Source organism: Carettochelys insculpta, chromosome 2 (genome assembly GCF_033958435.1).
Source record: "Carettochelys insculpta isolate YL-2023 chromosome 2, ASM3395843v1, whole genome shotgun sequence".
In the NCBI taxonomy this organism is placed as follows: domain Eukaryota; kingdom Metazoa; phylum Chordata; order Testudines; family Carettochelyidae; genus Carettochelys; species Carettochelys insculpta.
This window is the reverse complement of record NC_134138.1, coordinates 80,410,448-80,437,852: the sequence shown is the minus strand read 5'-3', so window position 1 is coordinate 80,437,852 and position 27,405 is coordinate 80,410,448. Positions and strand designations below refer to the sequence as shown.

The 27,405-nt window shown below is 40.0% G+C and overlaps 1 protein-coding gene across 1 annotated transcript in view; it reads right to left on the bottom strand.

The window, feature by feature from the left end:
• Positions 1–27,405, bottom strand: part of PRKDC (protein kinase, DNA-activated, catalytic subunit) — a 164,116-nt gene that overhangs the window by 66,831 nt on the left and 69,880 nt on the right. Inside the window, exons 43-60 of the mRNA XM_074987196.1 lie at positions 25,718–25,886; positions 23,665–23,730; positions 23,089–23,161; positions 22,190–22,338; positions 19,230–19,367; positions 18,754–18,873; positions 16,980–17,123; positions 15,675–15,826; positions 14,884–15,015; positions 14,197–14,308; positions 12,840–12,964; positions 12,278–12,427; positions 11,615–11,788; positions 7,265–7,363; positions 5,124–5,334; positions 3,949–4,138; positions 3,091–3,306; positions 1,613–1,725 (exon numbers count right to left, since the gene is read on the bottom strand). Coding sequence (XP_074843297.1) covers positions 1,613–1,725; positions 3,091–3,306; positions 3,949–4,138; positions 5,124–5,334; positions 7,265–7,363; positions 11,615–11,788; positions 12,278–12,427; positions 12,840–12,964; positions 14,197–14,308; positions 14,884–15,015; positions 15,675–15,826; positions 16,980–17,123; positions 18,754–18,873; positions 19,230–19,367; positions 22,190–22,338; positions 23,089–23,161; positions 23,665–23,730; positions 25,718–25,886 — 2,533 coding nt within the window. The remainder of the gene's footprint in view (positions 1–1,612; positions 1,726–3,090; positions 3,307–3,948; positions 4,139–5,123; positions 5,335–7,264; positions 7,364–11,614; positions 11,789–12,277; positions 12,428–12,839; positions 12,965–14,196; positions 14,309–14,883; positions 15,016–15,674; positions 15,827–16,979; positions 17,124–18,753; positions 18,874–19,229; positions 19,368–22,189; positions 22,339–23,088; positions 23,162–23,664; positions 23,731–25,717; positions 25,887–27,405) is intronic.

Here is a 27,405-nt window from a genome sequence, read left to right as displayed (position 1 = left end):
TTTAACAATTCACATTTAAAACTGTCATAAGTGTTAATGACTAAAAGCAGTTACAGAATCATAATTAGGAGTAAAACCCCAAATGATCTTGTTCTGTAAAAACAAAGACAAACTTACTGAGGCTACTTTTAGTCCTCCATAGTATGGCTGTCTTGTCTCTTGTCTAGAGAATTATTTTACTTTAAATCAACTTTTTACCAAGTTATCTAAACCAATGCATACCTAAAAATTCACTATGGTTTAAGAATAGTGTTTTTTATTTTATCTTAAATTTACTCTTAAGTTAAGCTAAACAAAAATCAACCTGCTTTACGCTGAAATACGACAATCCAACCAGCCTTTTGAACTATTTAAGTTTTAAATGATATCTTAACTGAACAGGTGCAGCTATCTCATGAACACAAGCCTTTACTTTTCTCCTACGATTTCTCTGCCTTTTTCCTTTTATAATAAGTGAAAATATTGATGGGTTTTGGAAAGAGTGCAGACAGGAACATTAACACTAAAAAGGGCTTGGGGTTTTCTCCCTACCATGGAACGCATGCACACACGCACTCACGCGGCTGAAATCACATTTCAGCACATTGACAGAATGTGGGTGATAGTATGGGGAGGGGCCAGCAATTTCTTAAGCTCAGATTTCTCCTCTTTGTCCTCCTGGCTCCCCATCTCTGACCTCTACACTCCTGGGCCCCATCCTTCCTCATTAATGGATCACTCTCTCAAAAGATCACAAGATATATGCCATCAGGAACTGGAGCTTTGGTGAAGCTCTCAGAGCACAAGAAATTTCTCTTAACTGGCTTCTCTCCTGCTGCCCCTTCAGACATGACAATACTGATACCAGGTACTGTCATCACTCTGATCCAGTTGTATCAGTTTGCATGAAAGAACACTTGCTCTTTTTAGCTTTCATAGGGTCGCATTGCTATCAGAGTTCTCAAAAATGAGACAAAGGTGAATTATACGTAGCTAACGCAAATGGTTTAAACAAACAGGTGCTAAAAATGATTTAGCGAATTTTGTAAAGACCTGACACATAGTACTCTACAATCTATAAACCCAGAAGGAAATCTCCAGTATCACACTTTACACAGACTAAAATATTATTATTCATATTATCATAGTGCCTAGGAATCCATCATGGACCAGGACACTGTTGTGCTAGGTGCTGTACAAACACATATTAGTGATGCAACATGGCGTGTTATTCCATCAGCCATTTCATACTTTGCTCCTGAGGGAGAATTCTGTCAGAAATGTAGTATATAAACAGGGCTCACTGGACATGTTATCAGGTTTGTATGAACCTATACACCATGAGAAACGAACGAACTAACTGTGGCCACAGTTTTCCAATGTAGGCATCTAAAATAAGTGAACTTAAATCCATATTTAGGCACCTAAGATAAATGCCATTGATTTTCAGAAGTGATGAGTACCCTTAACTCTCACTGAACATACTGGGACTTGCTGGTGGTCCTCATCCCAGACTATCAGGATACACAATAATGCGATGCTTCAATAGATAAAATATCAGATTCCTCAAAAACAGCTAACACATTCTATCACTCAAAGATTTTAACCACTAATTAGTGACAAGTAAACAAACCTTCTCTCGTTTCTCTTCAGCAACACCCTTCCTTGCATAAATCAAGCTGAGTTTCTCCTGGTCCTTTAAGAAACGCCTCCGCAACCTTAGAATTTCCGCCCGTTCATCTATACCTAGTAAATAATAAGGACCAACAATTTACAGTCTCATTTTGAGTATCCACCTTTATAGCTATCCCTTTAAAAGCAAACATTTATTTCAAACAACCAATTTTAACCAGCCCTTCCTCATCTATTGTCTATGTCTGACCGATAAGTCCATAAAAATTTGTGAGTGAATTGTACTACTGTCACTATTGTCTGCTTGAAAAATAGATTTCAAGGTCCTCAGGCCAGGCATTGTATTTTATCCAAGTTCTGTAAAGCATTCCGCATATTGTCAGCTCTCTATAAATGACAAAGTTGGACAAACCAAAAGATTAGGTAAGAGATTATACAGCTTCCCATCTGACACCTCATTGGCTCTAATCCAACCCAGGGACAGTAACTAACAAGAGTCATTCCAATGGCTGTTCAGAGGGGGTCTTATATGAAGTAAGTGTGTGAGCCCAGTCCAACTGTTAGTAAAGAGGTGCCCAGAAACAACTTACACTTCACAACAGACATCCGTGCTAGCAAGCTAAAACAGGAAGACTATGGACTGAGTAACATGGAAACTGGACTAACTCTTCATTGAGTATGTTCTTTTCAGATCTGGATTTAAGCACCTTGTCCTGATAGCCTGAGGTACATGCATTGCTCATGTTGAAGGGTTTAGTCTCCAGAGCTGTCTGTTGCATATTTGATTTTTAACTAACTGTACAAAAAACTTCTAAACAATTCCAGAACGATGCTAACATTTTTTCAGAGAAGATATGTAAGCACTCATTTTCAGAGAGTACTTTATAAGAACAGCTGTTAATTCTGCTGCCAAATTTGAATCCATTTGAAAAATGTCTATGGAGGCACTACTCAAGTTATCTGAAACAAAAATAACTGTTTTAATGTTTTTTACTTCCTAGGTTTATCTATCACAATAATCTGACAAATCTAAAGTACAAGGTGACATAAATTTCCCTGACACTTGCTTTCTGGACATCTGAGAAAGAATAAGGAACAAAAATAAGGAATGCTGGTGTTAGATAAAGGAGACGACTTCAACCACCTGATCACTTTAGCCAAAAACATTCCATTTTGTGGACGCCAGAATAAATCAACTATTCAATAACCACCTACATCACAAGCAGCCGCATTTGATATATTTATCTAGGGACAATGAATGAAAGACTTAATAAGTAGTATACAGTAGCCTACTCAAACTGAAGGACTCACATCTGACCTACTCCTTACCTCAGACTTGACAAGTAGAATTTCCAGGTTGTCCCTTTATTACAACCACCCAAGGATAATGTCCTACCATCCAAGTCACTGGTACATAAAGGCAGCTTTTCGTTAACAAGAATATACTACAGTTACAATGCATCAGTAAGATAGTGTTACCTTTAGTTTTGCTGTCTACCTCGTCTCCTGGCAAACCCAATCTTTTCTTCCCAAAATTGGGTCCCAATGGTTTTAAGGTTGCCCTCTGTGATTTCTCACTCCGCTTGCTAACAAACAGCATGGATGAGGACAATGATTCAGAGGATGAAGGGACTGTATACTCCGCCAATGTGTCAATACTGCTTCCTGTTAACCAATTAAAAGAGCTTCTTCCACCTGTAAAAAAGGAGAAAAATGAAATATCGGTATGTGACTTCATTTAAGTTAAAATATGCACAAAATTAATCACTTTCCTTCTAAAGAGGTTTAGTGCCCATATTTATAGTTGAATTACGGAGGCCATCAGCATTCACATGTTGGTTCCCATCAGCACTTGGCTTGGGCAAGCTAACAAAATGACAAGTGGACCAAATTAAGCGATGAATCCAAGTCCTATGCCAGTTGAGGCACAATGCTCATAAACAAAGAAGAAGAGGAAGACTAAGAAGTTAATTATTATCCAATTCATGCTGCATTTTTGTGTTTAATAAACTCAGCAGGAAATAAAATGTTCAGCTGGGAAGCCAATCTTCTAAACTGAACATGACACTTTGAAAATAGATCAAAGGAAAGTAAGTGTGCAGGGTTTACTGTTTTAGAATTGTAACAAGTCAGTAAAACAGCTTGCCTGAGTGTTAGATTAAAATATATATATATATACACACACACACACACACACACACACACACACACACAAAGTATTTCATTTACCTATGCCTTTCTTTTAAAAAAATATATATATACACACAAAAGGAAAAAGGAAAGTAAAACTGTTCCTTTGGGGAACAGGAGAGTTGAAGCACATTTATCTGTACTTACTGACATTCTGTGTAGGTGTAAATTCATACTGCTGTTGGGTAGCCCTCACTTGACCACCTAGTGACTCATGAGTTGAAATGGATCCTTCTTGGGATCGATTCCTCCTGGCACTCTGGGAAGCTTGAGTCTCCACAAACATTGGTGTGAGAACAGTACTTCGGTAACGCCAGTTAGAATTAATAGTGAAGTCCTAGGTATGCAAAAATAGCTTACTAAGAGCACAGGGAATTGAAACTTTTTTCACCATTGAGACAAAATGGCTAGTATCTAGGCCCGGATTATGGAAGAGGCTTTAGGAGCTGCAGCCCAGGGACCTGCTTAGCCTGGGGCTCTGGGCTGAAGCCCCTAAATATCTGTATGCTGTATTGCTTTCTCGCTGTGCCCAGTGAGTGGGTGAGGGGGAGGCAGCACTGAAGATTGCCATTCCCCCTTCCATCCTGCTTGGGGTGCTCACCATGACTGCAGGGAAGCTCTCTGTCCCTACGCCCATCTGCAGGCTTTTCCCCTGCACCCACTGGCTGAGAATTGCAGCCAGTGTTAGCAGCCGGGGACTGTGCCTGGAAGTGTAGGTCAGCGTAGAACCAGCTGTTCCCGCTGTCCAAGAGGAGCTGTGCCAGGTAAGCACTCCAGTCAATTCTGCTGTGATAACACTTGAACCACCATCTTGATTATTTATTCACTTATCTTTCCAAGCTGTAGATGCCTCTTTATTTAAGGCACGCAATGCATAGTCTACCAAAGGATCTCTGACAATTAGCATATATCATCTATCAGTGCCTTTTTGTAAAAAAAAGAGGAGCTGGTTCTCGGCCGGCTCCCCACCTCTCACAAACAGCCAATCCCATGGCTGGGGCTGCTGAGGTGCTGGTACTCAGTACCAGCAAGTACCAGCACAAAAAAGCACTGTCATCTATAATAGCCACTTCAATAATAAGTATCTTTGCGTTTTTTTAAATAAAAGTTTACATTTTAAATGTCAAGCTTTTCTTCCAAAATAAACATCAAACTGATAACAACTTGAATACCTCATGATGGTCTCAGCTGTAGCCTATGTAGTACATACCACATATCTAACAGTCTCCTTTATTACCACAACTCTATTTAATGTTTGCTAAGGTAATTACTACATTGATAACTGTGCAGTTTAACAAGATTATGCAAATGTTATAATTTACCTGAAATCTGCATTCAGAAAGTGGATGTTCAAACATTTTTCTAGAATAATCTGGGCTCTTACTGGTCATTTCAAGCAGAAAATTTGTCACTAAACTCAAATATTGTGTTTCTATCTTTGTAGAGTAAAATGAATTTAACAAAGCCAACATTCGATCAAGGGTATTCGTAGGTAACCTAGTTTCATCACTCCAAAAATTCCTAACAATCAATCTGAAAAGAGAGAAGAGAAATGTATTTGGACACCTATAAATGGGATCATATAAATTTACGAAATGCTTGACTGAAAACATCCAAGTTTTTTAAAATAATGAACAAAAATATTTTAAAGAAAGATAAGAACTCCAGTTATAATTATTTCTGATTTCTTTACCTCAACAGTCCCACGCTAGTTTATGTTAATCATCTTTTTATGTTAATTTTCCTCTACCCCACCCCCACGTGGAGTTCATCTAAATGGTACTAAAAACTTTAATTAGGTCACGAAGATACCTTTATACTTCATCAATTTGAATGTCACTTATTAACAGGACTCATTTTCATCCAAACAAGTGATTGTGGGCACAGACGCATAGAACTCACTTTTTTCCAAATCTGAAGTGGGTCTTACCCACAAAAGCTCATCACCTAATAAATAAATTTGTTAGTCTTTAAGATGCTATAGAACTACTTGTTTTTTGTGAAGCTACAGACTAACGTTGCTACTCCTCTGAGACTATTTACTGATTTAGGGTTCCCACTGACTTAGACTTTGGACCAAATCCTTAACTTTTTTTTCCTCCAAATTCTCACTATTTCAGCTAAATGCAGTGCAACAAAATAGATATGCACACGCTTCCTAAAATTGAGATTTTTTGTTAATATCATACAGTAGAAACTCACTTATCTGACCTTCCCTTAATGAGATCTGCATTTTCCGAACAGGACTCGAGGGCAACCTCCACCAGGGTCACCAGATGGCAGTGCAGTACCATACTTTTTCAGTGCCCAGTCTAGTGCATGATTATTTGATCTGGCTCCAGTCCCAATTAAACTGGATATGCAGAGTACTACTGTACTTTAAAAAGGTTTATATTATTGTCTGTACTTGCCAAATCAGTCACTCTGTTAGCACCAGAAGCTAGGCCCATAAGCCACTAAACCCAGAACTTGGGTTGAATAAAATGTGGCCCAGCCAGAGCCACTTCTTCCCAACCATGCCCCAGGCTCAGAAATGTGTAATGGGGATGCTACCAAGTCTGGGGGTGCTAGAACCCAGGAGATGGTGGAAGGGCAGGGAAGCACATGTCTTTGGGAGAGAATTGCAGAGAGAAAATGATCAGAGACTCCACATGCTACAAGCGGGAGCAGCCAAAGCAGGGACACCTGCGCATTCCAGTCAAAATTTTAGAATGTGCTAACACTTTCTGCTCTGATTTGCTCTAGCCCCGCTCCCTGCCCCTCCAGCCTCTTCACTTAAGCTTCAGTTCATGTCTGCTCATCTTACTCTCACATCCCCTGCCCTGTCCCCCTCACCTTCTTTTCCTTTCCACTTAGCATAGCCCTCCTAACTGAACCCACACACCCCAAAAATAATTGTGGCACTAACATGAGTTGCGGCTCCATCACATGAACAAGAAGTCTTGTGGCACCTTATAGACTGACAGACTTCTTGTTGTTCTCGAAGCTACAGACTAACACGGCTACCTCTCTGATACTCTATCACATGGTTCACTCTGTGTGTGTTTTACCCCTTCCCCGACCTCGTGTCTTGCTTTTCTATTTAGACTGAAAGCTCTTCAAGACAGGAACCATCTCCTACAGCGTTCAGCCCAATGGGTCCTATGCTTGACTTGCTTTTAGGCACTACTATAATAAACATATTAATGGTAATAATGTTGTCCTACTCTCTTCATGAAATATAAACCACACGTCGAAATTGGAAAACAGTGTCTTCTGCTTTAAAAAAAAATAAAAAATTAAGACCAAAAAATAATGTTCCCAGTTCCAGAAACGGACATGAAATTTTTGAGTGAGGTGTCATTCCATTACTACTTTGACTTATCTCAATGGCCTAAAAAGTCTGCCATACAAAACCAAATCAAATCATATTCAAGACTATCTTCTCAGCCGACCCACCACAGCACTCAGTGTCTTGACTTACTGTAATCCAGAGTTTTCATCGATCAGTCCCTGAAGAAGTACTTCTTTCACTAGTTTAAACACTTCCTGAGACTCATCATCTGCTTGGCTTTCTGGATCCCTGATGTAAAATGAAAAAGAAAGAAAGTCTTATTGACTTATTTCATACAACTTACACCAAAAGGAACAAACAAGGGGACGATAAACCATACATCCATACAGTCTTCACGTAGCTTTTACTATAGTATAGCTAGGAGAGATAAAACCCAAGAGGGAGCTATAGCTTTGACTTTGCCTAGTTACACTGCAGAGAAGACAAAGCTTAGTAAGCAGTCAGCAGACATGTGATCCCAAGACTGGTGAAGAAGAGTTATCAAGGCAGGTTGTATTTCACACATTTTGTTTTTGAAGGAAGAGGTGGAAAGGAACTAAGCAATACTGCGCATCAGAAGTTTCTGCTGGCCAAGTAAAGAAACAAACTACTGGGAGTTTCAGCAGAGATATGCACCTTTTGACCGGAAACAGTATTTTTTGTGTTCAGTCCTGCAAGGTATTCACAACTCCCAATACAGTGTTTTGCCAGACTGGATAGTTAGCATCAAGACCCACTTGATGGTTGGGATCATTCCCTCCCAATGAAAGGCAAGCACACCTTTTGTTCACCCTGTGAAAATTTAACAGAACTTTAAAAAGGTAGCAAAATAACACAAGAATTCAATATTATGGTGAAGAAAGACCAATTATCCATAAGAAATCAAACTCAGTAGTTAATCTCTAAGGGTACATCTACACTTAGAGAAAAGTTTGAAACAGCCATGACAGTGCCATTTCGAAGAATACTAATGAGGTACTGAAATGCATATTCAGTGCCTCATTAGCATGCCACCAGCTGCGGCACTTTGAAATTGCCACTTTTCGCTCCCACTAGGCTAGTCCAGACAGGGGTTTTCGAAAGGACCCCGCCAACTTCGAAATCCCCTTCTTCCTATCAGCAGATAAAGGGATGTCGAAGTTGGCGGGGTCCTTTCGAAAAGACCTCCGTCTGGACAAGCCGCAGGGAGCGAAAAGGGGCAATTTCAAAAGTGCTGCGACCGACGGCATGCTAATGAAGCACTAAATATGCATTTTAGCTCCTCATTAGTATTCTTCGAAATGGCCATTAGAATGGCTATTTCGAAGTTTTCTCTAAGTGTAAACACAGCTTAAGTCCTTTAAAATATTAAATAATTCACCACATCCATGGTAGGCCAGTGGAAGTTACTTATCTGTAAATGGAGGTTCCTTGAGAGGTGTGAGTGTTATCCGAATTCCACTGTGGGTTTATCCATGTGCACCATGCTCCCAAAGCTAAAGTAGAGTCCTATTGCTCAGGGCATGTAACCTGGTTCACTTCATGTCATGCAAGACAACACAATAAAAGACAGGGCAGATGGACCCTCTCTCCAGTTACTTCTTTACCATATAAAAAGAAGTTCCAAAGCAGAGATGAAAGAAGGCTAAAAGTGAAACATAGACAGGGACCACATATCTCAAAGAACTTCCAGTCACAGTCCTCTTTGAGTGAAGATCGCTATGTTTTTCCACTGTTGTGACTGACAAGCAATATTTTGAAGATGGTGCAAGAATATACATGGTACAGCTGAGAAGAGGACTGCTGTCCCAAAAGAGTTATCACTAGAGACGTTCTGCAAATGTCTTGTAAATGCGTAAGCAGAGCCCCATGTGGCTTGTTTACACATATCAAGGAAGGTACTACTTCCTGAAGTGATGCGATGGTCTTTACTTGTGCTCTTGAAGAATGACTCCTTATCCCAGGACAGGAAAGCTCACAGAGTAGAATGCAACCACAGAGACATTTGGAGATTCTCTTTATGGAGACGGCATGCCTCCAATTCTTTCTGCTATAGCCACAACTAGTTTCAGGACTTCCTAAAATGTTTTCTTGTTGGCAGATGAAAGACTAAGGCCTTCTGAATACTGGGTGAGCAGAGTCTTTGTTCCTTTAGTGAAGCTTGTGGCTTTGGGAAGAACAGAGGTGAGTGAATCAGTTGGTTAAGGTAAAATTCTGGAACTACTCTGTGGGTGAATTTAGGGTACAGATGCAAAGAAACCTAATCTTATGGCACATGGTAGACCCTCCTTACACTATCATCACTCCAGGCTCACCACCCCTTGTAACTGAGGTGACAGATATGAGAGAAGTGACCTTCATGGCAGGGAGAAGCATGGAGCAAAAAGCAAAAGGTTCCAAAAGGAGGCTTTGTGAGTGCTAAAAGAACAAAGCTCAGGTCCCATTAGGAGTAGACTTCTGAACAGGTGGGAAGGCTCTGATTATGCCTTTCCGTAATCCAGTGATCAGGGGGTATGAGAGAACCAAGCAGGCCTGAGAAGGTAAGCAGTACACAGTGATTCTTGAGAAGTGAACAAATAGAAGCTGATAGACAGACCTAATGTTTTCAGAGAGACAATATAGCCAAGGATGAGAGGAAGATCTGCCCCTTTGATATGCTCAAGAAGAAAAGCTCCTCCATTTAGCTAGGTAACATCTTCTAGTGGAATCCCTCCTACTCTTAGGCTATGTCTAGACTGCAGGATTCTGTCGGGAGACCTCCGGTCTCCTAATAGATGTCTGTCTCATCCAAACAACACATCTGCTTTTATTCAGCCTTTTTTTTCGTGCCATGAGGCAGAAGGGATGTCTTGGCAGAGGGGCTCTTCCTGACATATGGCTGAGTGTGGATGGGCCAAATGTCAGGAAAGCCTCTCTCAAAAGAATTGTCAGTAAGAGATACGCAAATTACAGTGTGCAATTTGCTTATCTTTTGCTGACAGTTCTCTGCAGTTTAGACACAGCCTTCTTTAGAAGGGATGTCTCACACGGCTGCAGAGCATGAACGTTCTAAGAAAGATGCCCATCCAAATACCAAGTCCTGAAGCGTAATGGACACAGACTGAGGTCCTCAATCTTGCTGTTCTACAGGGCCAGGAGCCTGGGAAGCATTGGTAGGGAAAGGATGACATGCATAGGAGGATGGGAAACCAAAATTGTCTGGGCCACCAGGAGGCGATCAGGATCTTCCATCACACCATGCCATCCTTACTTCTGTACTACTGCTGGCAGTGGCTCTCTGCCTTCAGAGTTGGGCTACTAAAAAGCAACTGGTACCTTCTGGCTGCCCAGCTCCAAATGCAGCACTACCAGACTACCGGCAGCAACAGAGCAGAAATAAGGGAGAAATATTGCAACCTTCCCCATAATAACCTTGCAACCCCCGCTTACCTTTCTTGGGTAATGCTGAGAAATGGTTGGCAGATACTGCAACTCACCATGATACAGACTTCCCCGAGACATACAGCCAGCACTGGGGGTATCACTGATCAAAAATGATTGTGGGCAGCACATGCAGAGTTTGAAACAGAAGCCCTGGGCATAGTCCAGTACCCAAACAGGGAAGGGTTCCCCCAAAGAGACTAAAGCTAAACATTAGGATATCTTTAAACACTGAACTGTACAAGCTGTTATAACTACTTACAATGCTAAATCTAAATCTTTACGTTGTAGGACAAAGCCAAAATTACCGAAGTTGGAGGTTCCAACCCATATCAGAGAGATGTGAGAAGGATCTGGAGAGATGGGCAATGCTCCTCATTCTCTATCCCCTCCCTCAGAAACAGGATGGCTACGTCTACACTAGCCCAAAACTTTGAAATGGCCACGCAAATGGCATTTCTAAGTTTACTAATGAAGCACTGAAATACATATTCAGCGCCTCATTAGAATGTGGGCGGCCACGGCACTTCGAAATTAACGTGGCTTGCTGCTGCGCAGCTTGTCCAGATGGGGCTCCTTTTCGAAAGGACCCCAGCAACTTCGAAATCCCCTTATTCCTATCTGCTGTTGGGAATAAGGGGATTTCGAAGTTGCCGGGGTCCTTTAAAAAAGGAGCCCCATCTGGGCGAGCCACGTCAATTTCAAAGTGCTGTGGCCGCCCGCATTCTAATGAGGCGCTTCATTAGTAAACTTCAAAATGGCCATTTGCATGGCCATTTCAAAGTTTTGGGCTAGCGTAGACATGGCCAAGGGGAGCCAGGGTGCATGTGCAGACCAGCTGACCCAAATTTCAAATTTTCTGGCTCTGGGTGAATGGGTAAAATCACAGATGTGATATTTAACAATTATAATCCCATTTCCCAGATGGGAGAAATGAAGATGGAAAAGTCACTTAAACCTGTCTAAGTCTCTATCAGGAGAGGAATGGAACTCAAGTGATAACAACACTCCCTCACTTTTTACACCAGGACAGAAACAATTCAGGTCACTTTCATATAATTGCTCTTATCCAGTTGGATGCATTTGAGACTGAATCCATACCTGTAGTTATCATAAATCCACATTAGGACGTCATACATGCGCTCCCGACATACTGGAGAAGGGTGAGAGATGAATCCTGTTACTCCAGGAAGAAGTTCCCTTAGTTCTAGTGGCTTTAACTTCGGTAACATCTTGTATACAATATCCAAACACACCCTCTGCCTTTCATCATCTCTAAAGGAGATAAAGAGCAATTGCACTAGTTTTTTTTATTCTATTTATAGTTATACACACACACCTGAACATTAAAGTAATATTCAGCAATTTCATATTACATAAAAATGTAATAATTTTATTTCTGTATTTAACTGAAAAAAATCAGTCTAACCAAACCAAATACACATTACGGATGAACTCCTGGTACCACTGAAGTTAATGGGAGTTTTGTCATAATTTCAAAACCAGGATTTCATCATACAGCTAAGGAAAAAACCTACAATAAGCAGTTTTCAACTTACATAGGAGGAGTAGGAAACACCTGCCAGATTTTCTAATCTACATTTGCTCAAAGAGGAGAGCAAGGTTCTCAAAAAAAACCAAACACACACCCTAGAACAGCAAATGCACACAGCATGTAAACATCTATCTATCGCTACTAGAAAAATATAATGTGCAAAATTCAGACAATGTGGCCATGTTGCTAAAAGGATCCTGTTCACTTACCTGTGACTCATGACTTGGATGAAATCTTTACTCTTCAGTTGTAAGCAGAGATCAGGTATCTCCTCTGCACGGTACAGCACCACCTCCAGGCAGTATGTCTTCAGAACACCATGAAGTTTTGGTATTAAGAAGAATACTGTGTTCATAAACCTTTATGTGACCAAAAGGCAAAAAAGTCGTATTTTATTACAGAGATGCCCAAACATTTCCAGTGGCATTTCTCATTTTGAGGAATGGAATCTGTCCACACTCCCCTTCCATTACTGCACAATTGGCTCAGCAGAGGAGTTTCGGCTGAAGGCAGAGCTGGGGGCTTAACTGGCTACGGGGCGGGGGGAAGAGAAAGGAGGACAGTGTTGCAGCTAGAGTGGAGCTGAAACTGAGAGCAGTGATAGGCTGGGTGGTGCTCCCTCTCTGCCTCTCATGGGGAGCCTGTCCCAGGACATGCACCATCTTGCATGTCCCTCTGCACCCTTCCAGGGGAGCAGGCCCCACACTTTGGGGATCACTGTTCTATTAGATTATGTTTTTTCTATATATAGGGTATATGATCTCACCATACCTGTCAGCAAGAGGAGGAAAGTTCTTTGCTACTTTATTTAAGCACATAATAAACTTGTCATCTCTGATGCCCTGATGCTGTTTTAATTGTTTTATGACACAGTCATAAACTGGACCTTCAAATATCTGAAAAATCAGAAACATTTCATCATTAAACAAATGTCACTACCCAAAATTCAGGAATACTTAAATCAAGTAACAGTACTATAATATGGGTAGGGGGAATATTTTTAGTTAAAGTGAAACTTCACTGGCTTAATCTTGACGTTAGGACAATTCACAGCAGGAGTCTAGCATACCTGGATGAAATACAGTTTGCCTGCTTTAACAGAGCTGCTATCTAACAATTTATAGCTTTCCATTAACTGTGTAGAGACCAACATCTTAAATATAGAAAGAAAAAGGTCACACCATCGTACTATTTCAAACACTAACTAATTCTTGATTTTGTGTGGCGTATTTCTAGTAAAATACTACCAAAACAAAAAAGCAGTCATGTAGAACTTTAAAGACTAACAAAATAATTGAAAATAATTTATTAATTCCCGAATAATTCCTGAAGAAGGGGGTCTGTCCCACAAAAGCTCATCATCTAATAAATTATTCTGTTAGTCTTTAAAGTGCGACATGACTGCTTGTTTGTTTTGATAGAATACAGACTAACATGGCTAGCTCTCTGACACTAGTAAAATACTGTATAAGAATATACACACAGAATATGAACCACCACTACACATGCTTACTAATTCAAAATTACCCATTCCTCTTTTCCAATTTTTTAAAAAAACGTGTGCCTGAAAATGAAAAGAAGCAAGAGTCCAACAGTATGCATCATGCACCTGTCAGAATGAGAAAGGATGAACAAAAATGGAATGTACTGGACTGGGAAGAGAGCAACATAGCTACTTTATAGGAGTGCCACAGTAATACTCCAAGAGCAGTAGCTAAGGAAGCATTTTCATAATATGCCCCTTTGTGCAGGTACCTAGAAATCTCATAGCAAATATGACCCTGAGAATCTCTAAGCTTTTATTCACCTTTCCTCATATTTGAAACATTTCTTTCCATCGTGTCAGTCCCATTGGCAGAAAAGAGGTGAACACAACTCCCCCAGATCCATTTACTGCCATGATCAAGACACAGATGATAAAACAGAGGCAAAGTGTTCCTAATATGTTGATTTAGTCTTAAGTTCCTATCCTCATTGGTAGCATCTCCTGCAACTAATTTTTGTGCAGGTCTCATTGAATGTAACATTCTCTCATTTTGAAGCTGGAATTGGGTATTCCACTTATAGACTTATAAATAAAACAGCCTTTAATACAATAATGATAAAAGACACAATGTAACACACTCACATTTTCCTTTTCAGCCATGTATCGAAGAGTAAGTCCCAGAACTTCTGCTGCAGCTGCATAAACTTCCTTGTACTTTACTAAGGACGTGTTATTGGCCAAAGCCTGAAAGTATCTAGCATATAAAAAAAAAAAAAAAATCAGCTGTGAGCCATTCATCCTAGTAATTGTTTTTTCTTTAAAATCAGACAACTAAGACACTCTAGATATATTCTTTGCCCCTCTCCATTTCATGAGTTAACATTCAGTCTTAACTGCAGTCTTTGTGGAACTATTTTAACAACACCTCATATTCATGAAGCTCACCAAGGGTCACAATAACCCCCCTTCGAATTCTTGAGTACAATGGGATCTAGAATGTCACAAATATTTGTTTTCCCCACTCCTAACTCCACTCTGTGCCCCAGAGTTCAAAAATTGTAAAAGTAGGGGTCACAATAATGTCAAATGCAGAAAAATCTTCACTTCAGCCTGTTCACCTCCTAAAGTATGTGACAGCTTCAGAGCTAGTTTTATCAACCTGCTAGACAAAGATTCTTGGAGGCATGGGTGGTACCACCAGGAAGAGACAAGATGATCCAATAGATGAGCATTCCAAATCCCATCATCCACGCTGCCAGCATCTTTCTTGTCAGCTTATTGACAGGTTGACAGTGAAAAATTACCTCCCCAAGTAGACAGGATTCTCACCTCATGCTGTCTATTTCACACTTTGTGTCGTAGGGAGACAAGTTGTTAGCAAGAACAATACCTAACAACTGAATTCCCACTGAATTGTCCTTTGTATTAGGATCTCCGCCAGAAAACTGTTCAAATATTAACCTGCAGGAGAAAGATGTAAAGAAAAAAAAGTGAATGTGATAGAATACACACTAAGTACAGTACAAACTTTGTGAAAGTGACTGGCTACAAGAACAATGCTTTATTGGGAGTACAAATGATATAAAATATTCACTAACCCTCACAATTATCCCCCACTACAAAACTTTCATCTTTTGATTTCTGTTTTCTACCCTCAAAGACATCACCAGCTTATAACTCAAGAGCATAAAAAAATAAAAGGACAAAAAATTCTCTCAGTAGTTTCTCCCCTCTCATTGCCTTATCATCTCTGCAGGATATGTAGCAGTATGAGCCATCCGTGTTTGTTGCCTCTGCAATGTTGGTGTTAACAACAGGGAGAAATGCAAGTAAACTTTCTATAAAGAGAGTAAGCAGCTGGCTAGAATGATAAAAGGATTTGTTTAACAAAATGACTAAGTGGTCAAAAAACCCTGTACAATCCTGGACCGAGCTACTGTTAAAAGGAAGCATTACCGTTTGAAGACTGACAGATGCCTCACTACTGTGTGTGAAAGCATCCAACCCTCAGACTATCTGCAATTTCTGATCTCATTTTGAAAATCGCTGGGCTAACCCTTTCATTCTGCACATCTCAGTTCACAATTTCCCTACATTCTTTTTCTACTGAGAAATATTACCTGTATGGTATGGAAAGACAGTCTTTCCAGCACTCCACAACCGTCTTTATAATTTCCAAGTTGTGTCTGAACACTGCTCTTTTCTGGTGAAATACATTCTTCATCAAGAATTCAAGCAATCTGTTAGCCAGTATCTCATCTTTAATATTTCCCTAGCATGAAAGTGACAACAAAAAACAGCTACATGGTAATTCCATATGAAACTATATTTTTATCACAATGGTCAAGGACTCATAATATGGAAGAGATACCACCAAAGTTTCAAGTTCTCAGTGTAACAGATGGTTGAATCGCAGTGATGACTGAACTTGGTGATAGTCTGAATAAAAAGTGCTCTCAGTTGAGCTAGTGATTGTTTCCACTGCATCAGACTGACTCAAAAGACATTCTAGTCTTCAGAGTGACACAGAATGACACTCCTGGCATCTTACTATAATTAACTAGCTGAACCACCAAAAGGCACTAGGCCACCAAATACCACTACTGATAATTCTTTTGGGACAGGGAAGTACAAAGGTGGCACTCACGTCCACCATCGGTCTAAATATTTAAAAATGACTTTACAGGGTATAGATTTTTTGCATCCATTAATACATTTCTCAGATATTTTATGGACTTTTCCCCCCATCAACTGAGATGGCCATTAGTGGACCAATAAGAAAGAACCTGAAAGATCCCATGATCAGACATTAGCAATGGCCTGCCACTTACTAAACAACATTTTTTGGAAGAGGCACTACCTGGCAGTCAGTTATGTGGGGCAGTGACCAGGGAAAAAAGCACAGGAATGTATCTTGTCTGGCTGCAGAACTACAAATGTGCCTCTGACCCATGCTCAACCCATCCCAGGGCTTCCTTCTGGGGCTACAGCACCAGAAACCTGCCTGTGCACAGGCACCATACAGGAGGTTAGGGACTACAGGCTGGGAGGAGAGCAAAGACTAAACCTGCAAACTGGCGCTTCGTAGTATCTCTCCCTGTGCTCCCGAGGCTGCTCCCTGCTGCAGACTGTACGCAGAGAAGGAAGGATTAGGAAACACTGAATTCTGATCGTTGGAAAATGCAGGAAGAGGTGCAGCACAGCCCTACAGTTCCTCCGCATCACTGTTCCCAATTGCAGGTAGAAAAGCCACCTGCTCGAAGGCAGATTGCCTGGCTACAACCAAGGAAGACATGTTCCAGCTCTTTCTTTCCTGGCTGCCACCTTGCAAACCTGATTCTCTGTATTAGCAACTAGTGGGTAAGAGCAACTTTTTACTGGCAATCAACATCTACTGTAATTAAATATGTTCCACGTTTACTTACTTTGGGAACAGCTACACTGGTCCAGGAAAGCAGAGTAACTACGATCTCCACCACCATGTAATGAATTCCTTCTCCTCCATTATCCCCGGAAACAACAAGCTGCAGTAAAGGACCAAGCCATTGCCTTGCATAAGGTCGGAAAACCTAAGAGAAATAAGGAACAGCCACCTATACAAACCTACTATGCAAGGAGCATTTATACATCACATTGTTACAGCAACAGCTATTTTTTACATAAGAACAGAAAAATAGCCCTACTGGGTCAGACCAATGGGCCATCTGGCCAATCATTCTATCAGCCAGTCCTGAATGTTTCAGGCGATGTCTAGATTGCTGGCTTCTGTTGACAAAACTGCTGTCAACAGAGCACACATCCAGACTGCAGCTCTCTCCGAAGAGATCTCCCAGTTGGGAGCAATCTGTCGACATCCCTGTACACCTCGTCCCACGACGAAGAAGGGATGTCTCAAGAGAGGGGATTTTTCCAACACGTAGCCCCATATGCACAGGCCAAATGTCTGGAAAGCCTCTCTCACCAATTCGCAGTCTACACGCAGCCTCAGAGAATGAATAGGACAATTATTCAGTGATTTATTCCCTGTTGTCTCACCCCAGGTACTGGAAATCAGACATTGCTTAGGCCTCAGGCTGCACATCAAGCCTGTGATTCATGGGCTTATGTTGCAGGCCCTCATCTTACAACACCTTTTCTGTGAAGATTTTGCCTATTATAATACAAAGTCCTCATGATAGTAATTTCAAAAGCTCCTAAAGAAAATTTCCCCATTGATAAATTAGGTAGCCACCCCATTTGTATTCTGTGCACGTGCCCTCAAAAGTCAAGGTCACTATTATACAGCTTCTTCGGCTAGAGCCCATCTATCAGCTTTCCATATACTATGTCTCTCCCTTAGAAGTCAGAAGAGTAACTCACACACCCAGACTGAAGCAAGCAAGCAAATGCATACACTCACCCATCCAGAATGAAGCAAGCAAGCAAATGCATACATTTGCAAGGGCCTGCATGCACACACACACTTCTCATTTAGTAACAGAGAGGGAGCCATGCTAGTCTATATACTATCAAAACAAAAGCAGTCAAGTAGCACTTTAAAGACTGACAAAATAATTTAGTAGGTGAGCTTTCGTGGGACAGACGAAAGTGGGTCTGTCCCACGAGAGCTCATCTAATAAATTATTTTGTCAGTCTTTAAAGTGCTACTTGACTGCTTTTTTGTTTTGACTTTTCATTTAGTTTTTAATGTAAAAAAATGCTACTCTGTGTGTCAGACTGATACAAAGCTATTTTGAAAACAGCGTTTGCTGCATTTCAGTAAATTAATAATTTCAACATAGGATCTGATATCCATGTAATGGAACAGTATAATTAATTTGGTCAAGAATACTTTATTTTAAAGACACTGACTGGTGTAGGATGGAGATATTTTAGACCCGAAATAGAAGAAGAACATCTTTTCACATGGAGTAACTAATGAACTTATTCAGTAATGATACAGATTTACATTCCATTTCAATGAGAGCTGTACAAAACTCAGGAGTTTTGGTGCACAGAAGTTGCTAAAATTCCTTTGAACCAACTAAAAATCACCTAGTTTTTAGATGAAGCATAAAACCAAAATCCTCTTCCTCCAACAGTCAAGCAACAAAGTTAAACCTGTAGAGATTTTTTGTTCTGAAAGGTTACACAGCTGAAGCTGTAATAAATATTTTACTACAGAGACAGAACGTAATACATTTTTAAAAAAATACTCACTTCCTCAGTATTAACAATGAGTTTTGCTAAAAAGAGGCGAATATTTAACGGCACTGACGGATTACCCAATTTGCTGTGTATAAACTTCATCCATGGCGGAAGGTCTGGTGAAGCTATACCCTGAAATCAAATTAAACAGGTCTCCTGAAATGCATATAACTCAAAATTGCCAACGGGTTTATTTTATTACACTAGGGACTGAAAGCAACAAAGATTAAAAAACAAGTTTTCCATTATTAACCCCCCTTCTTGAGGTTAAAAAGTAATAAAAATATAGGACAGGAAGGGACTTTTGGAGGTCATCTGGTCCATCCTGGATCAATTCATGACCAAGTTTGAACACTTAGACAATCTCGGACAGATATCTGTATAAAAATTTCCAGTGATGAAGGTTCCATAATCTCAATTGGCAACCTATTCCAATGCTTGACTATTCCTTTAAAATAGAGATGGGTAAGCCAGGAACCAATACAGACCTCATCTACTTTGGGTGTAATCTGATTTCTCTGCATATGTTTAACCAGAGTCGTCATTGAGGCCATACATTCATGCTGATTGAGCTCATCCATTTCCAGTTCCATCAGTTCATCCAGATCCATGGATTCTGTGGGTTCCTGTCAAAATAAGGAGAGCCACTTAAACATGAGGAGCTCTATGCACCGTTCTTCAGATGTCATAATTATATCATTTGTTCATGATAATTTTCTAGCATACAAACTGCATTACAGGTTGAACCTCTCTAAACCAGACTCTCTGGTCTCGCAACATCCATGGTCCCGCTGACTGAGAGAATCCTAGCAGCCAGGAATCAAGCAGCAGGGGAGCCAATGACCGGGAATCCTGCTGAACAGGCAGCAGGGCCAGAAGCCCTGAGGGGAGCTTGGAAACGGGCCTGCAGCCAGCAGGGGTGGCCAGCAGCCAGAGAAAACCACAGAGGTGCCAGCCTTGACCTCCCCAGGTCCAGTAAACTCCCTCCTTCAGATCCAGTCAGGTCCCAAGGGTGCCAGACCAGAGATGTCCAACTGTATTCAACAATATTTAAACACGCAATATGTGAAATAAGTTATTCAAATCAAAATCTCTGCCAAAACATAGGAACTAATTTTGCACATCTCCAAATCACCGTGCCAAATGCTGTACTTAGAAGTACTGCATGAGAGCTTATCAGGAGGAAAAGTCAGAATGCCACATTTATTGGTACATAGTATAACAATCAATACTTACCATATGCATATATCTATTATATTCTCTCTCTCTCTCTCTCTCAATCTCTCTCTCACACACACACACACACACACACACACACACACAAATTCTCTGTCTTGCAGCTGTTACCAAGAGTTGCTCTCCACTAACTAAACTGGCCAGGTGAGACAGATGGGGGGTGGACGGAGGAGCGAGGATTCTGCCGATCCCGATCAGTGCTCCAGAGCTGACAAGACAAACCCGGGGTCCCTGTGCAAGATGCCTTCCATTTATAGCACACTCTCTCTCATGCAGTTTGCCACCAGTCAGCCATCTCACACATATGCATAATCTGGGAGAGCAATCTTATGAATATGCATTTAGGCATCTGTAGTGCCTTCTTCTGGGTAGTGTCTCCTTCACCTTCAAAGAGTGGGGTGTTTCCAAAAGCAGATACTTGCTGATGACTCCCAAGGTGTCCATGTGTTGTCTTCTTCCAAAGGTCCCACTTCACAGGTTCCATTGTTCTTATTGGTCCTGCATCCAGCTTCATCCCTTCTCCAACCCTTGCAAGTATCTGGAGGTGCTTGTCTTCCATGCCTTAACCATTCACACTTCATTCACTCAACAGGGCAATCAATTAAACAATCCAAAAATAAAGGGTACAGAGATTTTCTTTACCTCACCCCTAGGAACTATTCTACAACATACACGCACACATGCACACCTCTTAATACGAAGTTTCTACATTCTAAATGACATGATAGTGAAACTCTATATAACAGGGATTAATACAATGTATATCTAATAAAAGTACTTGATATAAGATCAAAATTTCAAGAATTAAAACAAAGATGTGTCCACACTAAGCTCCACAGCTGAGTGCCACCACCATATACCTCACTCAAGACTTTTTGCACTATCCCTAATCTTCACTCCCAGTCAAGCTATTTATTAAAAAATCAATCACTGCTAAATTCAGAGGCTGTTTTCCAGTGAGCAGAGTCATACCTATTGTACTTCCCAAAAAAGATCTTACTTGAAAGTAAAGAACAAATAAAAAACTTGCTTTGCCATGACAAAGCAGCAGAAATCAGAATTCTTTGAAGTTGTTTATTGCACATTCCATAATTATAATAAAATTTTGGTTAATTTGTGGGGAAGGATAGGTCAGTGGTTTGAGCATTGTCTTGCTAAGCCCAGGGTTGACAGTTCAATCCTTGAGGAGGCCATTTAGGGGTCTGGGTCAAATAGATTGAAAAATAATAATAAAAAAAACCCTGTCAGGGATGGTGCTTCATCCCACCAAGAGGGCAGATGACTAGACTCAACAACCTCCCAAGGTCCCTTCCAGCTCTATGAGATGTGTATCTCCATTTTATTTAAGTGAAATCAACTGTTAAAATATCCTTGTGTCAAATATGAAAATATGGGCTGGTATTAGATAAAATCATAATTATGTTGATAGACCTTGCTTTAAATACCTGTGATACCCAGATGACCGATACTTTTCAAAACAGTGAAGTTGATTCTTAAAATCTTACTTTCAATATGGCAACCTCCTAACTGACTAAATGTTAAAGGGCAACTGTCAACTCATAGTCAGGCTTATATCAGAACAGACCGTCTAAAGCAACAAGCAAGACACTATATTATCAAATGAGAGTAGATTAAAAATAATACTGTTCTCTTTGTTCAGTTTATTGTGTGTGTATTTGATACCAAATGGTCAGTTTTAGGATTTCTCCTACATATTCATTCATGCATTTTTCTGTGTCTTTTCTGTGGATCTTACACAGAGTAACAGTAAGTGGGAAATACAAAACTGTGACTATTTAACAAAAAATGGAAGAACAACTCAGGCACAAATGTAAATCATAAAACCATTTAAAATCTAGTCAAATTAAAAAAAATACAAATGATAGTGTCCCTTTAACTTGTAGTTAAGATACTTCTGAAACTAATTTAGTAACAGATTCTTCTTTGTAATTAGATTCAGTGATTAGAAAGTCTGTACGATAGTTCCTTTCAACAATGCAAGGCCTCTGCCCTAGTGAGCAAATCTTCCCATTCAAATTAAAGGAAGATTCAGTAAGTAGAAGGACCAAACTGATGGCAAAAAATCCCACTTGCTTTGATGCCTCATGTTTCTCATTAAAAACAGACTGACCTATAGACTTAACTCAACATGACACCTAGTTTTAAAATAGTGACACATTATTTCCTCTCCACAGTATAAACCTCTCATCACCTTTTTCCTGAAGTGTAGATTGGCAGCTGTAGGGCCTTGAGAGCTATAAGAAAAACTTTGGACTCCAGTTGAGAAATCAAATTGGCTCATTTCTTCACTTAGACTGCTATCTACCATATATGACGCTGAAGGCAAATACTGAGGTTCATCTAAACAAGAAAAGTAATGTACTGTTAATCACAACACTAATTACAGTGAAAACTGTCTGCAGGTTCTACTCAAGAAAAACAGCAAAATTTAGCTGCTTAACCCAAGTGATATCCTCATGAAAGACAGACTAGGTACAGTGGCTGTCTTTATTTGCACATGGAACAGAATTGAGTACATAAATGACCCTTTCATAAAGGTGGTCTCTTTTTCCAAGATTCACTGTAAGGCACAGGTCTGTCAATAAACTGGAAATTAGTCTCTTTCTTTGTATTATTATTCCACAGATGCAACAAATCTACACATTTGTATCTATTAGCAATTTGAAGGTTCTTGCACTTTAATATTATTAGAAAGCAATGGAATGGATCACTTCCCCAGAAAACAAACACAGAAGAGTTGGAAAATGTTCGAAAACCTTTTTGCAAACATATCAAAATTCAAAAATGCAGTATAAGTTAGCAATTCCTACACAGTTCTCTGCTTCGGACTATTGAGCAAGTGGAAGGAAATTATACTCTATTTGCTTCCATTCTAATTCCTGACAAAAACATTGCTTCAGGAGTTCATACAATCAGAAGTCGCACAAGCATTGCCACCGGCAAAGCTGAAATTTAAACACAGTTTTTTTTTCTAGATGCATCTCTATTAAAACCAAACACATTCTATGTAAGTACAAAAATGAATTGTACTTTTAAGGAAAGAAAAAATAAAGAGTGGAACTTTTCAAACATCGAACATTTGTGTCGTACCCGAGTCCCCATGTACTGCATCCCTGGCATCTTTCCTAATAGTAATGTACCTTTTCTTCCTTTCCATAGGCACCTAGAACACAAAAAGAGCTCTGAAATTGGTTAAATTTGCTGTTAAAAATAAGAGTTCTACTTTGAGTATCTTTTACAGAAAGATTTAGAAAATTATGTTAATTAAGACATTTATAATATAGCTTTTGAACCAATGCAGGGAGGGAAAAGCATTTAAGCTATTTAACATTAAGTTACAAATGCTAATAACCAGTGTTACAGAATATCTCACCAGCTGACCTAATGAATGACACTACCAATGATTTACCTTTGGAATAAATCTGCCAAAACCATACATTAAATTTATACACAGTCATGTTTTTCATTCCTTGGATTTGGGATTTTCTAGAAGCTCTGGGATTTTACTATGCAAGAGGCCTCCATCTGTTTTTGTTATGCTTTCAAAAGCACCATTTCTCTTTATGTATGATTATGTAACACACAGAGAACAACCAATGATTGCGTAGTACTAAAAGCAATGAACATTATCACTGTATTACACTAAAGCACAGGACTAATACTCACCTCAACTTCAACAGGAAATGAATACTTGCGCTTCAGATCTATCAAGTTCTCAAAAATAAGCAAGTTCTGTGAATCAAAGCATATTTGGAAATTTAAAAAACAACATATAAACAAGAGCTGGTGCACTAGCAATACTTTATTTTTATTCAAAAGACAAGTATATTTCAAGTTACCATAAAAAATTTTAAGGAACAGTTCATTCCATTTCACTCATTTATGGGAAGTTACCATTACACAGACATCTAAAGGCTTGTCCACACTAATCAGAAGATTGATGCTGCTGCAGTAGATCTTCCAGAGTTTGATGTAGTTCACCTACTAGGAACACACTAAATCAAACCCTGAGGGCACCCCATCAACCATGGTACTACAAGGGAAGTCGATGGGAGAGTTTCTCATGTCTGCCTCCCACAGTGGGACCATGCCTGAAATTTGACAATTCTAGCAGCTGGAGTTGCATATCTTAAATTGTATTTCTTTTGTAGTGCAGTCCACACCTAAGTATAAATTAAGTAATTAGTTACTTTAAAAGTGCATACGAAGCACTGTAACATTCTCTTATTTCAAAAATATTTAAATGGGCTGGAGGGCTTTTGTAATTTTTAAGCACTTGCCATAACAAAACAGTGATTACTTGAGAAAGGATGAATGATTGCTATTGCACTCTCACCTAATTATATACCTCCATCAGTGATTCAACTGCAGGATCAAAGGATGCCATCTACATAGAACCATAGCACTAGGTGGAACCTCAAGAGGTCTTCCATTTCAATTCCCCGCCCTCAAGGCAGGAATAAGTGTTACCCAGATTAGACTTGACTAACAAGCTCTTAAAAATCTCCAATTACAGAGGTTCCATATCATACCTAGACAATTGTTGCAGTGCTTAACTAAGAACAATTTTTTCAATTTTTTCAATTTTTGCTGATGTCCAACATAAAACGTGCTTGTTGCAATTTAAGTCAATTGATTCCTATCCAAGCCTCAAAAATTAACCAGAACATTTTTTGTTCCTCTTATGTACTTGAAAACGGATATAATACGTCTCCTCACAGTCTTCTCCTCTCCAGACTAAACAAACCCAATTCTTCTCAAAATGTCCCTTACATATAGCAGGGTCCCACCAAATTCATGGCCAAGATAGATACTGAAATCTGGTCTCCCCTGCGAAATCTGGTCTTGTGCATGTTATTACCCTGTCCTATATAGCATCCACAAGACAGACCAGGGTTTCTCCAATGGGGAGTTGCAGGTGGGGGTCACAAGGTTATTTTAAGGGGGTTGGTATTGCCACCCTCACTTCTGAGCTGCTTTCAGATTGGTGAGGCTGGAAAGTGGCAGCTGTTAGCCAAGCCATCTGCTCTGAAGGCAGCGCCCTCCCAGCCGCCGTGCAGAAATGAAGATAACAATACCATACCATGCCATCCTTACTTTTGTGCTGCTACTGGTGACAGCTCTGCCTTCAGAGCTGGGCTCTTAGCTAATAACCTCCACTCTGCAGCTGTCTTGTTCTGAAGGTTGTGTCACTGCTAGCAACAGCAGCACCACAAAAGTAAGGGTAGCAGTACCACAATACCCCCGAGAACAATCTAGTGACCCCCTTCACAAATCTTTATGAGCTAGGACTGCTAAAATTACAATATCATGAAATTTCTGATTTAAATAGCTGACATAATGAAATTTATAATTTTTAAAACCTTATTATTGCCATTGATCAAAAATGGACCATGAATTTGGTAGGTTTCTATTTATAGGTCATGTTTTCTAGATCTTTAAACATTTTTGTTGCTCTTCTCTGAACTTTCTACACTTTGTCCACATCTTTCCTGAAATGTGACATCCAGAACATGACAATACCTCAGCTGAGGCCTAATTAGCCCAAAAGAGAATGTAAGAATTACATACGTGCTTCTTTCATTTTCCATCATTTTCTTAAAACAGCAATTTTATTGTACAGATTCAATTACTGGGTTCAAAGTACAAATTTTCAGGTTAGTGATGTATAGACCATGCATGCCTTTGACATGACAGTAGCCTCCTCATTAAATCTCACCTTTTCTGTTTTTTCTGTGAAAAGAAAACCTTGGTAGAATTTACTTTCATTGAAGACACAACTGATCACAGCAATGGCACAGTTATAGGCAGCACAATGGTACTGTCTCCTTTTCTCCAATAGCTGACTCTCACCAGCCATGTTTTCTGTAAATGCGTCATAGCATGACCTTAAAATCAAACGGACCAGAAAATATCGTCAAAACCATTTTATGGAAGGACATATAGAGCCCAACCCAAAGGTCAATGAAATCAACAGGAAACCTTCTACAGGCTTTGCATTCATGTTATAGCATAGGCTATTGATACCAGCAATGCACCATCTCAAATATTATATTGCCTTTTAAGTCTCCTCACAGAAATAGTTTATTAAAATGGAATGGGCAGCCCTATTGTAGACAAATGTTAGCTGGTATTTCCATAGTGATTCCCAATGCTTGTGATCTAACTGATTGATAAGTTGAAAACTGAAGTCAAAAGACATTTTAGAGACAAGCTCTCAACCCACATCGGAGACGGTCACCTGCCTCTTATGTAGGAAATTATGTGCCAGTAGGTCAGGCTGGGTACGTCACAGATCAGCAAAATTATACAAAAGATCTAGAACCTTTCAATAATAAGCCACAATAAAAAGTAAGGAAAATCCACTGAGCCATTTTGAAGGATACTGTGTCACACACCTTTCGTTAAGGAACAACCAAACTAACCCCATCCCCACAGCCATTATACACACATCAAGGAAAAAAGTGATAGCTACTCTAAGAGAAAAATACTCCAGTTTCTGTATCTGGACACCCTCTCATCCAGACACCTACTGCTGTTATTAACACAAAATCTCCGTTCTCAATTTAATGCTACGTCTAACAATAAGATGTAAATCCCATCTCACTAAAACTGATTTTATAATGCTGTTTCATAAATTCGAATTTGACTGTCCTCACCTCCCCACAAAGTTGACTTACTGCCGCTACACTCAAGCATCAAACATTAATGTTGCAGCAGTGCATTGTGGGAACATATCCCAGAGTTCCCTCAGCCCCATAGCATTCTGGGTATTTTTGCTGGTGCAGTGTGGGGAAAAATATGCCCCATAAGTGGTTGTGTGTAGGTAATGTCATCTTCTATAGGCTTTCCATTCATGTTATAGCACCAGCTATTGATACCAGCAATGCCACATCTCAGATATTATTTTGCCTTTTAAATCTCCTCACAGAAATAGTTTATTAAAATGGAATCAGCAGCACTAATGTAGACATATATTAGCTGGTATTTCCCTCATTGTATTGTATTACCCTCATTCCCTCCCGTAGAAAGCTTTTTTCTGCAGGAAAGAAGTAAAAGTAGAGAATCCCAGGCAAAGGAAAACCAAAGAGGCTGGTTCAGAAGGTGCAGTGCGCCAGGCAGAGGGGTCTGTCATACTGCCTTGGGATCACCCAGGAGTCTCTGTTATCTCAACTGGCCCTCCAGCCACTCCCCCCACCAACCCGCCCTGCGCACCTTGTATCCAGAAACATCATCTCTGAAAATATTACAGGAACAGAGCACAGCTTGAAGAAAGAGAAAGGTAGTAAAGTTAAGGAAAAAAGACAATTTGTGATGCAGGATTTCTGGTTCTTACTTCACTACCCAGATGTGTCCAACACAGGGGATGGAGCTTGACAAATTTCCACATGCACGAATGACACTGTG